General features: G+C 38.7%; 1 protein-coding gene across 1 annotated transcript in view; it reads left to right on the forward strand.

Annotated features, from left to right (window-relative positions):
• Window positions 1–12,355: 12,355 nt before the first annotated feature.
• LOC122799380 (glutathione S-transferase theta-1-like) overlaps window positions 12,356–14,773 on the forward strand; it is a 131,442-nt gene continuing 129,024 nt past the window's right edge. The window contains exon 1 of the mRNA XM_044068389.1: window positions 12,356–12,624. Coding sequence (XP_043924324.1) covers window positions 12,510–12,624 — 115 coding nt within the window. The 5' untranslated portion in view covers window positions 12,356–12,509. The remainder of the gene's footprint in view (window positions 12,625–14,773) is intronic.

The following is a 14,773-nucleotide window of genomic DNA, read 5'->3' on the forward strand; positions in this document are numbered from 1 at the left end:
GCACCGGAGTGGAAGTATCTTGTCCATGGCCGGTAATCGAATTTTGGAGCTGATGGAGCCGAAGAAACTGTCGGCACCATGGCTGAGGATGGTGCCAAAGCAGGTACAGTCATCGAAGCTGATGTCGGATCCAAGGATGGCAGCGAAGTCAGTGGTGCCAAGGTCAGAACCGAAATAGGGGCACCGAGGGAGAAGACATAGAGCCTGGTGCCGAAGAGGTCTGCACTGAGGGCGCCGGCGAAGCACAGAGCCGACTCAGTTCTGTAACTGATGGAGATGCAGGAACTGAGTGACTCCATTTGTCCTTATGTTTTTTGGTCTTTGGCGGGGGTGAGACCTCCAACCCAGATAGAGCCTCTGAAAAGGTGTCTTGAGTAATTCATTTTTCCTTATGTTTTTTGGTCTTGGGAGGGGGTGAGACCTCCAACCCAGATAGAGCCTCCGAAAAAAGGTGTCTTGAGTAATCCATTTTTCCTTATGTTTTTTAGTCTTTGGAGGGGGCAAGACCGCCAACCCAGATAGAACCTCCAAAAAAGGTATCTTGAGTAAACCTTTTAAGATAAGTTTATTTTTACGTTCTGCTAGTGTACAATTACTAAAACTAGCACAAATGTCACAGTCAGCTCTAATATGATCCACGCCCAAACAGTAGACACAAGCATGAGTATCTGAGTTGTCATACTGTTTAAACCCGAACTTAGCTTTGTCTGACATAATAAGGCAAAAAGGCTATCCTATAAAAAAAAAAAAAAACAAAATAAGGGAGAGAATACCAGAGTTGGTATTTAAAAAATACTACAAGTGGTAAGGAAGGGCCTGTCAAAGGCAAAAGAAAGGGACAGTACAAAAAGTGGTAAAATTTAAATTACCAAGGAAAAGGGTAGGGAATAGAACTAGGTTATAGGTGACAGTGAGAAAAGGCTAACTTGACTAAAAAGTAAACAATTTTGAAGAAAAACTATCTTAAAAATAGCAATTTTCTACTTATCTTTGACAGAGATGGCTAGCATGTCTGACTAGGAATGCAGCAAACAAGATCTGGAGTAACTAGGAGAAAAGATTATGGGTTGGTCTTAGCTGAGAGGTTTTGACTGGCGCGAGCTTGGAAACAGCCATATCAGTTCCGAGGATGGAACCGAGGTCCTATTTGTAATGAAGGAACAAAGATTTACAGCATCAGAAATATATTTAAATCTTTCATTGCGGCTGATCTTTGAAGAGATGTTAAATTTTGAGAGTACTTGCATATTTATTTGGTGACACTGTGTGGGCCACTCCTAATAGCCTTGCTCTTGGTCAAACTACCATTTGTATTGATATTACACAGTAAAATTGGACACCCTTTGTTAAGGGCCTTAAAGTAGCTGGCAAGGGGTTCTGGTGGCAGTGGTAACTACCTTATAGTCTGGGTAAAAGGGGGCATAGCTGGTAAACCTGTGCCAGCCTGTACCAAGTGTGTGTGTGCAAATCAAATCTCAAAGAGTGTATGTGTCAGCTATTTGAGCAGGGTCACGAAGCACTGGTTGAACAGAGAGAGTGTTGGAGGACTTGGCTTGGAGCTCTGGCTAAGAACTCAACTCTATAGCTGTGCCAGTGGGGAGTCTTATTGGGGGATCTAGAGAAAGAGAGAGGAACCAGTCCCGGACTTACTGTGTTTCCTGTCTGCTCTTAAGGGAAATTGCACTTGATGCAGAGAGCTGCATCTGGAAATACTGTGTGTATACCTGTAATCTTCCCAGTGAACCTCCCCCCGACAGGTGCCAGTGGTGAGGACTGAGGCTCCTTGATTACTGGCCCAGAGGTGGGATATTCAGGTCACATATTGGTTGGCAGTGGTGGATTGTCACAAGCACTAACAGCTGGTCAGCTGCCATTCTAAATATCAATCACTGAGCTACATCTGCAGCTGAACTGGTGGGATTGCAGACATAAGGAAGCGCTCATTATGATCCTGCTATTTTATTCCGCTCTATTTTAATTTACAATAATATCTTAGCTAAAACTCTGTCTTGCTGCTCATGCAGTCATCACAAAAATACTGTGATGTATAATCAGGGTTAAGACTGGAAATACAAAACATGGCAGAATCAAGAAAATTAATATTTATAAAATATCTGGGCTATGGCATCCCAAAATATGAATGGATGTTATAAATTTAAATTGAGCAGTGCCATGTTGGGGTTTTTTTCACTTATATTATACAGGACTTTAAGCTTATGTGAGTGCAATATGAAACATTTAGGATTTTTATGAATATTCTTTGAGACCAAACTGTAAAACCATAATCATTATTTCTGAAGAACCTACTGTGGGACCTACTACACTTGAACATTAAAATGTATGTCGAAGATATGTTTTTTAATACAGTCCACTAGTCCCCTAATCAGTTTGCCTCCACACATCAAAAGGACTTTTGCCTCCATCTGAAACTGGATATTGTATAATAAATTATACATAAATTCAAACAAATCCACAGTGATTCTTTTTCTTACAGCTAGAAGACTAGATACTGTTGCACCTGGGACTGTTGATCCTTTTGAGAATGCACTTTTATCTACTAAACAACATTATCTTATAAGTTCATAGGTGTGCACTAGGCTAATAGCCCTGAAACCTTTACAAGCTTAGCCCACAGAAGTGCCCTGGCATCGTGCTGCCCGATGTTAGTTCCCAGTACCACTATCAAGGGGAGCCACTGGAGTGATCCCCATGGTGAACTTTCTATTACCCATCCACTCATCAAGATTTCTCTTGAAGAGGTGCTCTGCTTGACACATATGGGAAGTCTATTCCAGAGCATGGGCAGTCTCTAGGTGAGGAACCTGTCCCTCCAGCATGTTCCGTTAACTGTGAGGTTGAGGTCTCTGGAGCATGTGTTGTTCATAGGTTGGTACTAGGCTATCAGCCCTAGGGCCTATACAAGTCTAGCCATAACAATTCCCTGGATATTTCTTCCCACAATATTTACTTTTCTGGACCAGTGTCTAGCAGGGTGACTAACATGATCCCCGGGGTGAATTTCCTATTTCCCATCCAATCATCAAGGTTCCTTTTGAAGAGGGCCAAGGAAGTGCTCTGCTTGACATGTATGGGCAGTCTATTCCCAGAGTATGGGGCGTCTCTGGGTCAGGAACCTATCCCTCCAGCATGTTTTGTTCATTGTGATGACAAGGTTTAGATCCCTGGAGCATGTGGCTCTGAGGGATTGGGATTTCTTTAAGTGGAGCATGTCCAACAGCTCAGGGTTTGACATGACCTTGTATGTTAAGCAGAGATCGCATCTGAGTAAATGATATGCCACAGAGTATAGCTGGAGTCTTTTTAGACGGTCAGCATACGGCATCTGCTTTAGGCCTGTGATTCTTTTAGTGGGGTATTTCTGTAGCCTTTCCAGCTGTTGCAGATGTCTTGTGAGGTACATACCAAATGGGGCATTATACTCTATAATGGGTCTAATGAGGGATGAGTACAGTGGGACAATGACCTCCTTTTTTTCTGGATGAAAAGCCCTTAGTAATGAGGTGTGCCACATAGAAGGATTTCCTGACTGTTGTGGCAATGTGGTTATCGAAAGTGAGACCACTGTCCACCTGTGTCCCTAAGTATCTCATCACACTTTCGATGTTTAGTGTACTGCCACTTATGTGGTAATTCATGGGTACATGTTTTTTTTCCAAAGGGGATAACTATACATTTTTTGGCATTAAGCTTGAGCCCATGGCTCTGGCACCAGGCATCTGTTTCTGTAAGGCCCTTTTGTAGAATATCCATACCATTTGGGGATTCAGTAATGGCTCCCAGTTTGCAGTCATCTGTGAACTTTGCTAGCCAGAGTCCCTTAGTGTTGGCCTGTACTTCAGAGAAGTAAATGCCAAACAAGAGTGGTCCCAGGACTGAACCCTGATGTACTCCACTTGACTGGAGCTGGATTTGGAGTCAGCTACTTTTACAGTCTGGGTTCTGTCAGTTAGCCAGTTGGCAACCCATCGAGTGACGTAGAGATTTATGCCCAGCTTAGTAAGTTTAGCTATGATGCCAGAGTGGGGGATGGTGTCAAAGGCCTTGGCGAGGTCCAGATAGGCTGTGCGGACCACCTTACCCTCATCCACAGCTCTGGAGACTGATTTGAAGAAGTCAATCAGGTTCAGGAGACAAAATCGGCTCTTCACAAACCCAAAGTAGGGTCCAGTGTTTGAAGGTTGCCAATGTCTTTGTTTATAAGTTCCATGATATTGCGTTCCATGCCCTTGCAGATCAGGCTCGTCAGACTGATGGGACAGTAGTTCCCAGGATCCAAGGTGGATCCCCCCTTGTGGAGTGGGATAACTGTAGCTGTGTGCCACTCAGTGGGCATGAAGCCTGAGGTGAGGCTATGTTTAAACATGACACGTAGGTGAGGTGCCAGTTCATTTTGTATTTCATGTAGTACACAGCCTGGGATGTCATCTGGTCCCACAGATGCTGTATTCTTAGCTTTGGAGAGTGCAGTTTCTACCTGTGTGGCCGTGATTACCAGAATTTGGCAATCTTGTGGTATTGAGATGGGCCCTTTAGGGGGTGAGAGGGGGGTGAAGTTGGCACTAAATCGATCTGCCAGGATATTGGCAATATCCTTGGGATCAGTATACTTAATGCCATTCTGTTGAAGCTCAGAGCAGATCTGAGCATTACCATTTAGATTCTTGACATAACTATAGAATGCCTTGTGGTTGTCTTTGGAATCTTTGGCAATTTTATTTTCGTAACTAGCTTTTGAGAATTTTATGAGGGATCTCAGCTTCTTACTGAAGCTGGTGAGGGAGTTTTTTGCATCCTGAGATTTTCCTCTTTTCTGCAACAGTTTCTTCCTTCTGTTGTATAGTTTGTTTATAGCAGGGGACCACCAGATTGGCTTCCTTTTTTTGGTGGAGAGCATCTTGGTTCTATTTGGGATGGCACGATTCATGCAAGAGTGGATGTGCTCATAGAGTGCCTTAGTGTAAGTTTTTGCAGTCAAACTTTCTGATCCCTTCTGCATGGGTGTCATGAAGTTTGTCACTTCTGACTTCAGTAGCATGAAGTTGGCTTTGGAGAAGTTTTTTAAGAAGGTTTCCTTACTGGGAGTGGGGGTGGGATGTGGATGTCAAGGGTGATTTGCTTATGGTCAGATATGACCAATGAGGGGGAGACAACCGGTGTGGAGCATCTATCTCCCATGTTGGTAATGACCAGGTCTAGGATATTGGAGCCCCTGGTGGAACAATGGATTAGTTGATCCAAGGTGGATCCCCCCTTGTGGAGTGGGATAACTGTAGCTATGTGCCACTCAGTGGGCATGAAGCCTGAGGTGAGGCTATGTTTAAACATGACACTTAGGTGAGGTGCCAGTTCATTTTGTAGTTCATGTAGTACACAGCCTGGGATGTCATCTGGTCCCATGGATGCTGTATTCTTAGCTTTGGAGAGTGCAGTTTCTACCTGTGTGGCCGTGATTACCAGAATTTGGCAATCTTTTGGTATTGAGATGGGCCCTTTAGGGGGTGAGAGGGGGGTGAAGTTGGCACTAAATCGATCTGCCAGGATATTGGCAATATCCTTGGAATCAGTATATTTAATGCCATTCTGTTGAAGCTCAGAGCAGATCTGAGCATTGCCATTTAGATTCTTGACATAACTATAGAATGTCTTGTGGTTGTCTTTGGAATCTTTGGCAATTTTATTTTCGTAACTAGCTTTTGAGGATTTTATGAGGGATCTCAGCTTCTTATTGAGGCTGGTGAGGGAGTTTTTTGCATCCTGGGATTTTCCTCTTTTCTGCAACAGTTTCTTCCTTCTGTTGTATAGTTTGTTTATAGCAGGGGACCACCAGATTGGCTTCCTTTTTTTGGTGGAGAGCATCTTGGTTCTATTTGGGATGGTACGATTCATGCAAGAGTGGATGTGCTCGTAGAGTGCCTTAGTGTAGGATTTTGCAGTTGAACTTTCTGATCCTGTCTGCAAGGGTGTCATGAAGTTTGTCACTTCTGACTTCAGAAGCATGAAGTTGGCTTTGGAGAAGTTTTTTAAGAAGGTTTCCTTACTGGGAGTGGGGGTGGGATGTGGATATCAAGGGTGATTTGCTTATGGTCAGATATGACCAATGAGGGGGAGACCACCGGTGTGGAGCATCTATCTCCCATGTTGGTAATGACCAGGTCTAGGATATTGGAGCCCCTGGTGGAACAATGGATTAGTTGATCCAGGGTGTTGGAATTTATGAATTCCAAGACCGTTGGGAAATGGAATTTGTACCCAAATAGTTTTCCCAGTTAATGGCAGGGTATTTGATATCACCCAGTATTAGGGTTTTTGGTTGTATCTTAATATTTTCCAGTATGTTTAGAAAGGTGTAGTGAGAATCTTGGGGCATGGTGGGAGATCTGTAGCAAGCTACAATTTGGATTGCAGTCTTAACTAGTGTTAGTTGCACCTGGAGAATTTCAGATGCATTGTGTTGGGCAACTAGCCTGGAGATGTGAATATCCTTGGTGAATATGGACACTCCTCCTCCTTTAGTGTTTCGGTCGTGGTTTTGTGGCTGAAAAGTGTGGTAAGAGTTGTAACTTGGTATTGCAGGGGTGCTCTCTGGAGCCTTGAATCAGGTCTCAGCTATTGCACAGATATCGATGTTCTTCATTTTTAGGAGTGCCTCAAGAGAGTGCATTTTGAGGTTTAGACTTCTAGCATTGAGTAGCATTACCTTCAGATTTTGCATGCTTGTATCTGTTACAGTGGTGGTTTTGTCCTTTGAACCTTGCCTGAAAAAGGCACTATAGGGGTGGCAAGAGCTTTAGCCAGTAACCTAAATCCCAGGGGTGACAGGTGCAGACCATCTCTGGCAAAGCATCGTGGTTTGTCAATCATGTCTTCCCAGGCAGACAGATACTGGATCCCCTTTGAATGACACCAGAAGCTTAGCTAATTGTTGAAGTCAATCATTTTGTCATACTGTGGTATCATTCTGGGTGAAGGCAGGATGCTACTCAGGGCTAGGGTCATACCTGCCTGGGCCACATGATCCGACAGCTCTTCCATGTCTCTTTTCATGTAGTCCAGGGAGGTACGTCTCAAGTTGTGGAGGTATTGGGATTTCTTTAGATGTAGCATTTCTAACAGAGCTGGGTCAGACATGGCTTTGTAAGTCAAGCAGAGATCACCCCTTAATAGGCAATATGAGACAGAGAATAGTTGGAGTCTTTTGAGTCTGTTAGAGACTTGAGGTACATGCCAAATGGGGCATTATACATTGGTCTAATGAGGGAAGAGTAGAAAGAAACGGTGACCTCTTTCTGCCAGGATGCAAATTGGTAATGAGATGTGCCACATAGAAGGACTTTCTGACTACAGTGGCAATGTGGTGGTCGAAGGAGAGGTTGCTGTCAACTTGCATTCCCAGATCTCTTATAATGCTTTCAGTGTTCAGTGGGCACCCTTTGATGTGATAATTAGTGGGAACTGAGTTTTTACCAAGGGGAATGACATGCATTTTCAGTACAACTCTTTTTTTTTTTTCAAAACAGGTTTATTGTTTTAACATATAAGAGAAATATCATAACAATTTTATACAAGTAATTAAAATACAATCAGATCAATTAATTAAACTAAAATACCATGCTATTGAAATTAGATATAATAAGATGTTTTTTTGAGGTACAGGTGTGAGAAATAATGAAATTATCTGTAAATTGACTTCCATTACATCTCTTACATAGATTATCTTTATTATTTATTTTATTCATCATCAAAGGTGTATAAAAGATCTATAGACAATGGGTAGTTCTATAGGCAGATTCAATATATATTGTTTATCTTGTTGATTTGGTGGGTCCCCATTAATAGAAGTGAAATAATTCCAGTATGTATCTACACTGTAAAAAGTTTCTTGTCTGATAATTTTATGTATGTATGAAAGTTTACCTTTATCAGAAACTTTATGTTGTAAATTTAATATCAAGTAATCAATCAGTGTTGGAATAGATTCTTTAACTGTTATAGACATTAGATCTATTTTATTAATGAGATGTTGTCTAAAGGTCTGAACCTCTAACCAGCAAGTTTCTCTTAGATCAAATTCTTGCTTTAAGAAATCTAGATTTTTAACTTTATTATCAGATATCAACTGATACCAGTATTTTAGATCATTATCTATAGCTAAATGAGTAAGTAGATGACAAAAGCATACCCTGAGTATACATTATAGGAATATAATAAAATTCCATTCCCTATACTTAGGGTGCATGAATATAAAGTTCGATATCTAATAATAATATTTAATGGGTAACAAACCATATGTTTAGGTGTAATAGGTGAAGTACAAAATTCCTTTAGTAACCATAACATGGAGTTATTTACAATCATATTTTTATGTGTTAAGGAGATTTTCATGAAGTGCATACTAATTAGCTCCCAATAATCTTTCCATTTTGATCTATTAATAAAGTAATAACTTTTACAATAGAAGAGATAGTATATAAATTAAAGTCTGGAAAGAAATACCCCTTGAGACCAGCTATTAGTATGTTTCTTTAATGCAATCCTAGGTCTATTAGGTGCCCATAGGAAATTTAACATTAGTGTATTCAGTTTCTTGATAATTATTTTTGTAGGTGGAAGTATTATTGATTGTATTAAGTATAAAATCTTGGGGAATATTATCATTTTAATAATTGTAAGTCTCTCCTCCATAGTAAAAAACATATTATTCCAGGTATTAAAAAGTTTTTGTATATTAAGAAAACAGGTATTATAATTATTATATATAATAGATTTAATATCTTTAGATTGTATTATACCTAAATAAGTTATCTGACCTGAATTGGGTACATATTTAGTAAAATCACTAATGAGAATATTTTGTATATATAGGTAGTATTTTAGTTTTTCTTCATTGAATATTAAACCAGAAATACTTTTAAAATTCATCATTTTATCAAATAGAGACTGCATAGAAGAATTAGATCCTGCTGATGTAATTAGAACATCATCTGCAAAAGTTGAATTTTGGATGTTGTATTTTCATCTATTTCAAAACCCTCTATGTCAGTACTGTTTCTGATCAAATTAGCCCAAGGCTCCATTACTAAAGTGAATAATAGTGGAGAAAGTGGACATCCTTTTTGTACCTTTAAAATGGGTATTTTTGTGAAACATATGTTCCTACCTTAATATAAGCCAATGTTCCTTTGTATAAATGCTCAATTAGATTTACAAATGCATCTGAGAAGTTTGTGCACTTCAGTAAGGTAAACAGATAGTCCCAACTTACTGAATCAAATGCTGAACTTATATCAAGACTAATAAGTGTTAAATCTTTCTTTTTCCTATTTGCAAAATCGATTAATGTTAAAGTTCTTCTTATATTATCAAAAGTATTTCTATTTACAATGAAGCCTGTCTGATTTATATCTATAATGCCGGGATGATTGTCTTCAATCTATCAGCAAAATACTCATAAACATTTTATAATCAACATTAAGTAATGAGATGGGCCGATATGAAGTACATCTAGTTGGATCTTTATTAGGTTTTAAAATTGGTGAAATAAATGTATATTGCCAAGATGGGGTTATTAACTCAGTTTGGGCCAAAATAAAACCTTATGTATTAATGAATATGTACTTTTAAAGGATTTTATATATCTCTGGTATAATACCATCATTAACCGGTGCTTTGTTTGATTTAAGCTTATTTATTTGTGTAATAACCTCTGTATATGAAATACTTTTGTCCAATAGTTTAATCTGTTGTTTATTAAGCTTTTTATTCATGTTTGTGGTTATAAACTCCTTTATTTTATCTTTAGGTTCCATGTTAATGTTATTATGGTTAATTTTGTGAAAGTGATTTCTAAATTCATCTAGTATTTCTGGTATACTAGAAACATTCTTCTTTTTCCTTAGAGAAAAGATTTCTTTGATATGGTTTTGTTTATTCAACCTTTTTGTTTTATTTTTAAGTCTATGTAAGTATTTGGGGCTTATTGAATAAGACAAAACTTGTATTTCTAAAGTTATTTTAACTTTATGAGTTAAAATTTCTTTGTATTTCTCATTTAGTTTGTTTATTTCTTCAATAACTTTCTTGTCCATAATATTTTCTTTATTATTATGTTTATAAGAGTCTAATTTACTTTGAATATCTAACAATTCCTTATCCCAAGATTTCCTTTTATTATTATACCATCTGATACTTTGTCCATATAGATATGATTTTAAGGCATCCCAAACATAGACAATGGAGACTTCAGGAGTATTATTTATGTCTAAAAATGTTTTACTTCTGAAAGTATATATTCTTTATAGTCTTTTAGTTGAGTTAAGTATGCTGGTATCCTTTTGATCTGAACATTATGAGTATTTTTATCATGAATTCAAAAACAATTGAATTATGATCAGATATAGGACATGAAATGATTTTGGAATTAATTAAATCTGTTACCATCTGGTTAGAAATAAAGACCCTATCTATTTTTGAATAAGTTTTGTATCTGTTAGAAAAAAAGGTGTATGGTAATGATTTTGAATCTATCTGATTATTAATATCATTCAAATTATAAGAATTAGCAAAATCATTTAAATGTTTTGCATTAGATGTAATTCTTCTTTTTCCTATAGTGGTAGTATCACTTTCATGTAGTATACAATTAAAGTCACCAGCTAAAATAATATCTCCTATAGAGAATGATATGATCTTATCAAGATGATGTTTCACTGTATTAATACCAATTCCAGGTATCCAATATACATTAATTAAAGTGTAAGTCTTCCCATTAATTTGTATTCAGTACAACTCTTGATGAGGCCGTTTCCTTTCAGAAGCTCATAGAACTTAAAACCACACAGGTAGCATATAGCAGCAACTAAGGGTTGCATGCAGTGCCTATTACCTTTTTACAGCCATAAATGTATTAATTCCGATAATTAATTTGCTCACCTTTCTACAAAAATACTTCAACACTGCAAGTCACAGAAAATCAAATTTTGCATTTTTTAAATTTCTCACACACTGCTGAACATTTATTTATTTAACTTTTGTTGACTGGGAGAGTCCGACTAGGACAACTCATATTTTCAGCGGAGGCCCAGGTAGAAATGCTCCAGACTTTGTCTTTGGAGTCACGGTATTTCTGTTGTAAGGGCAACATGGTAACCTATTTCAGCTGGAGTATTCTTCCTTCTGAACACTTTCAAACTCCCATTGCAAACAGATCACAGGTACCCCATACAGCTCAATGACACAATTCAATTAAGAAGGCCCCTTTTCCTTAACCATCTATGAAAAATCATTTTCTTAACGGTCTCCTGCCTCGTGGAACAAATCGCCCAATGAAATAGCATAATCGAATGCTCTCCTCCTGCAATTTAAGAACAAAGTGAAAGGACACCTTACACAAAAGTGCAGGCGTGCCTACTTCAGAAATTCTGGTTAATACATTACATTAGATAACCTCACATTAGATTAGATTACCTCTAGTCTGAAAATCTATTAGCTCAGCTTCCTTATTGCGTTCTCTGATGCTATTATTATATTTCCGCTTAATTAATGTACTTAAAGCAATAACTACTAGATGGTTGCAGCAACTGTCTATCTACTTGCTGCATGCTTAGCTCGTTTTGCATTGTTATTATGCCCGATTGCTGATACTGTCTTTTGGATGAGTTATGCTTAAAAAGGCCCGTAAACCAGTCCACATTAGCGTTGCCACTTTTTCAAATGCCCAAAGTGGGACATCTTTTGTAGACACTTAAGATTTTGCAGGACAAAACATACCCACGATAAGTGAAAAGGGCAGAACTTCACTTTTTTTGCACAAATGTAGATGTTTCACACTGAAAATAACTGTTTTATGCAACTGTTAAAGAAAACTTGGGAAATATATTTTTCCCTAAAATCTCAGGACATTTGCCATTTTGTAAGTGTTTTTGCAGGACACAACTGCCCAAAGAGGAACAGGTGGTAACCCTAGCCTTGGTTATCAACGAATAAATAAATAGATACAGATATTTTGGCAGTTGTATCCTCTGTGTCTGTGAGTCGGCTGGAGTGGAATTAACAATGACAAATACCCAAGTAAGGAGAAAAGTACTAAATACGAATGCAGCAAACTGCGCCTGTTAAATATGCCTGGCAGTCAATCACATGTTATTTGCATACGACATCGTAGCCATTTGGCACGTCAATCACGCAAGGCTCAACCACTTCTGCGCAGACCGAGGTGGTGCTAGTCTACAGCAATGCTGTTTCTTGTTCCCCATTGTTTTTTCTGATTGCGACTAGCTATGCCTGAGGCTTGCCTTTTCAACCAGTTGGCACCAGTTCAAAATTTAGTGTGCGTGTCTTTGAGCTGAAGTTGGTGGTTATCATAAAACTTCAACCTTTGTACTCTAGAATGTGAACTTTTTTTAATTACTGATCTGAATCGGCCTTAGAAGATCCAGTGCTTGTAAGAATTTGTAGCCAGCTGGTCTTCTGCGCTCACGAACTCACGCCTAATGACTGGGCTTCAGGTCTATGTAGACCGGCTGTCACAGCCTTCCCGAGCGGTGCTAATCTTCCTCCGAGTTAATAATATCTCGCACACCGAGATACCAGTGGCTCTCCGGCGAGGTGAGGGGTAGTTAGTGGTAGGTGAGTGACAGTATAACTGACATGCATTGCGTTTTGTGTGAATATCACCCTTTCTCCTAAAGAAAACTTGGATACAGCTGCCGCGGTTGGAATCTCAGCTGCTACTTTGCTACTGGCTGTCCTAGAGATGACAGCAACCTGCTAAACGCTAAATGTGCACAGACAGGAAAGTGCAAGCATATTGCTCCACTAGCTATTATAGTTAGCAGTTACGCTTTCTGCGCCATATATTTCTTTGCATTAAGTTGGAGCAAAAGCTTTCAAATTGCAAGTCGTAGAGTCAGGATCAGCACGAGTAGGAAGGGCATTATTGATTAGGCTAACTGAATTCCCCAAAAAAGTGTTACGGTTTTGATAATAGCAAACTACAGGAACAATTAACATTACCAAAATCAGAAGAAACATTTGTTATTCTGGAATTGTCCTTATATTTTGATAATGAAAGAAGAATGAATGGTGCTCGGTTAAAGTAATGAGCTTTAAACGTTAAGAGAAGATCTGTGGTAACCACACATTTCTAAGAGTAAAAATGCTGTGTGTTCATGTTGTGTGTGCTCGTTACTAAGCAACGTTTTGGCAAACAGTTTTATTAAGCGGCGCAGTGGCTGTTTGTAGGTTTTGTATTTCTAGTACATAGCTAAATCTTGTTTTGGGTAAAATGCACCTCTACATAATTTCTTAACAGTCAGTAGATGGTTAAAAAGTGATGTAATGTTTTAGCTACTGTGCAGACCTAGCAAGTATGGAGTACTGGGCCTTAGCATTCCAAACCTTTCCAACACACTGAACGAACGTGGAAGCTGTCTTCTTTACTGGTTTCTCTGCTGTTCTGTTCTTAATCCATTAGAAATCCTTAGAAGTAGTACTTCACCAAATGTGATATTTCAAGCTACAGTTTTAAGCTATTATTGGTTAACATTTACCACCTTTATATTTTTAAACTGGCTATCAGTAGAGTAACGGATATCCCAGTTTATATTACTGTCCTGCAAACAACATAGAAGCCAAGTCATTGCCTTCCGTGAGAAGCCTTAAAAACTGAACTTAAGCCTGTTTTATCTTCTACTATTGAATATTGTCTTAAACTCGGACATGGTGGAAAAAAAATCAACAGATGCTGGAGGCTGATCAGAATGAATATAAAACAAATTGTGGCTTCTGATATGTAGATACAATTACTTGGCCATTTATTTCCCATTACTATTGCAATGATTTTACCTCGGGTGTCTTTTTCTTTCTGTCTTAAAAATTTATAAAGTGGTATACACTGTGAATCTAATGTCTAAACTTTCATATTTAACAAAGCTGTTAGTACTTCCTGTGGCCGTCTGGTGACAGCTGTGACCTCAGTCACTTCACTCACTAGACAACTTTTGAATGAGCGGTACTTTTCAGTTTCGCTGCCAGATCGGCATGTCTTGCCTTTATTTTACACAGACGTGCATACTGAACAGAGTACATGCCCATAAATGATATACTCAAACACAATAGCCTTAAAAACCCTGACCCCCTACAGTAAATGACAAAGTCAAGAGAAACAACACAGCATGGGTAAATCATCACTGAATGACCTAGGCACACGTTACTAATTCACACATGACGATACCAAGTGTATTTGTAAATGGTACATAAAAAGGATCTGCACAGCTCGCTGAGCAATAAGGTGAGACACACCGATCTGGCAGCGAAACCGTGTGGTAGGGGTTTAATGGAAAAGTACCATAAATATAATACTGGTGGGCATGTACTGTGTTCAATATGCACATCTGTGTAAAATAAAGGTGAAACACTCCGATCTGGCAGCGAAACTGAGTGGAAGGGGTTTAACGGAAAAGTACCAGCAATGAATATATTGAGTATGTAAAATTAAGGCAGGTAGACTTCTGCTGCAAACACCATGCAAAAGTAAGTGATGATTTTTAAATGTGGACCACTTGACAAGCAAGTGAATAGCTGCAAAACCAAAAAAAAAAAAACACTACAATCAGGTCAGACAAAGTATACATAAATATACTGGTGGGCATGTACTCTGTTCAGTATGCACGTATGTGTAAAATAAAGGCGAGACAAGCCGATCTGGCAGCGAAACTGAGTGGTAGTGGTTTAACGGAAAAGTACTTAAAATACA

The sequence above is a fragment of the Protopterus annectens genome, chromosome 4.part0, assembly GCF_019279795.1.
Source record: "Protopterus annectens isolate FY-2018-M chromosome 4.part0, PAN1.0, whole genome shotgun sequence".
Lineage (NCBI taxonomy): Eukaryota > Metazoa > Chordata > Ceratodontiformes > Protopteridae > Protopterus > Protopterus annectens.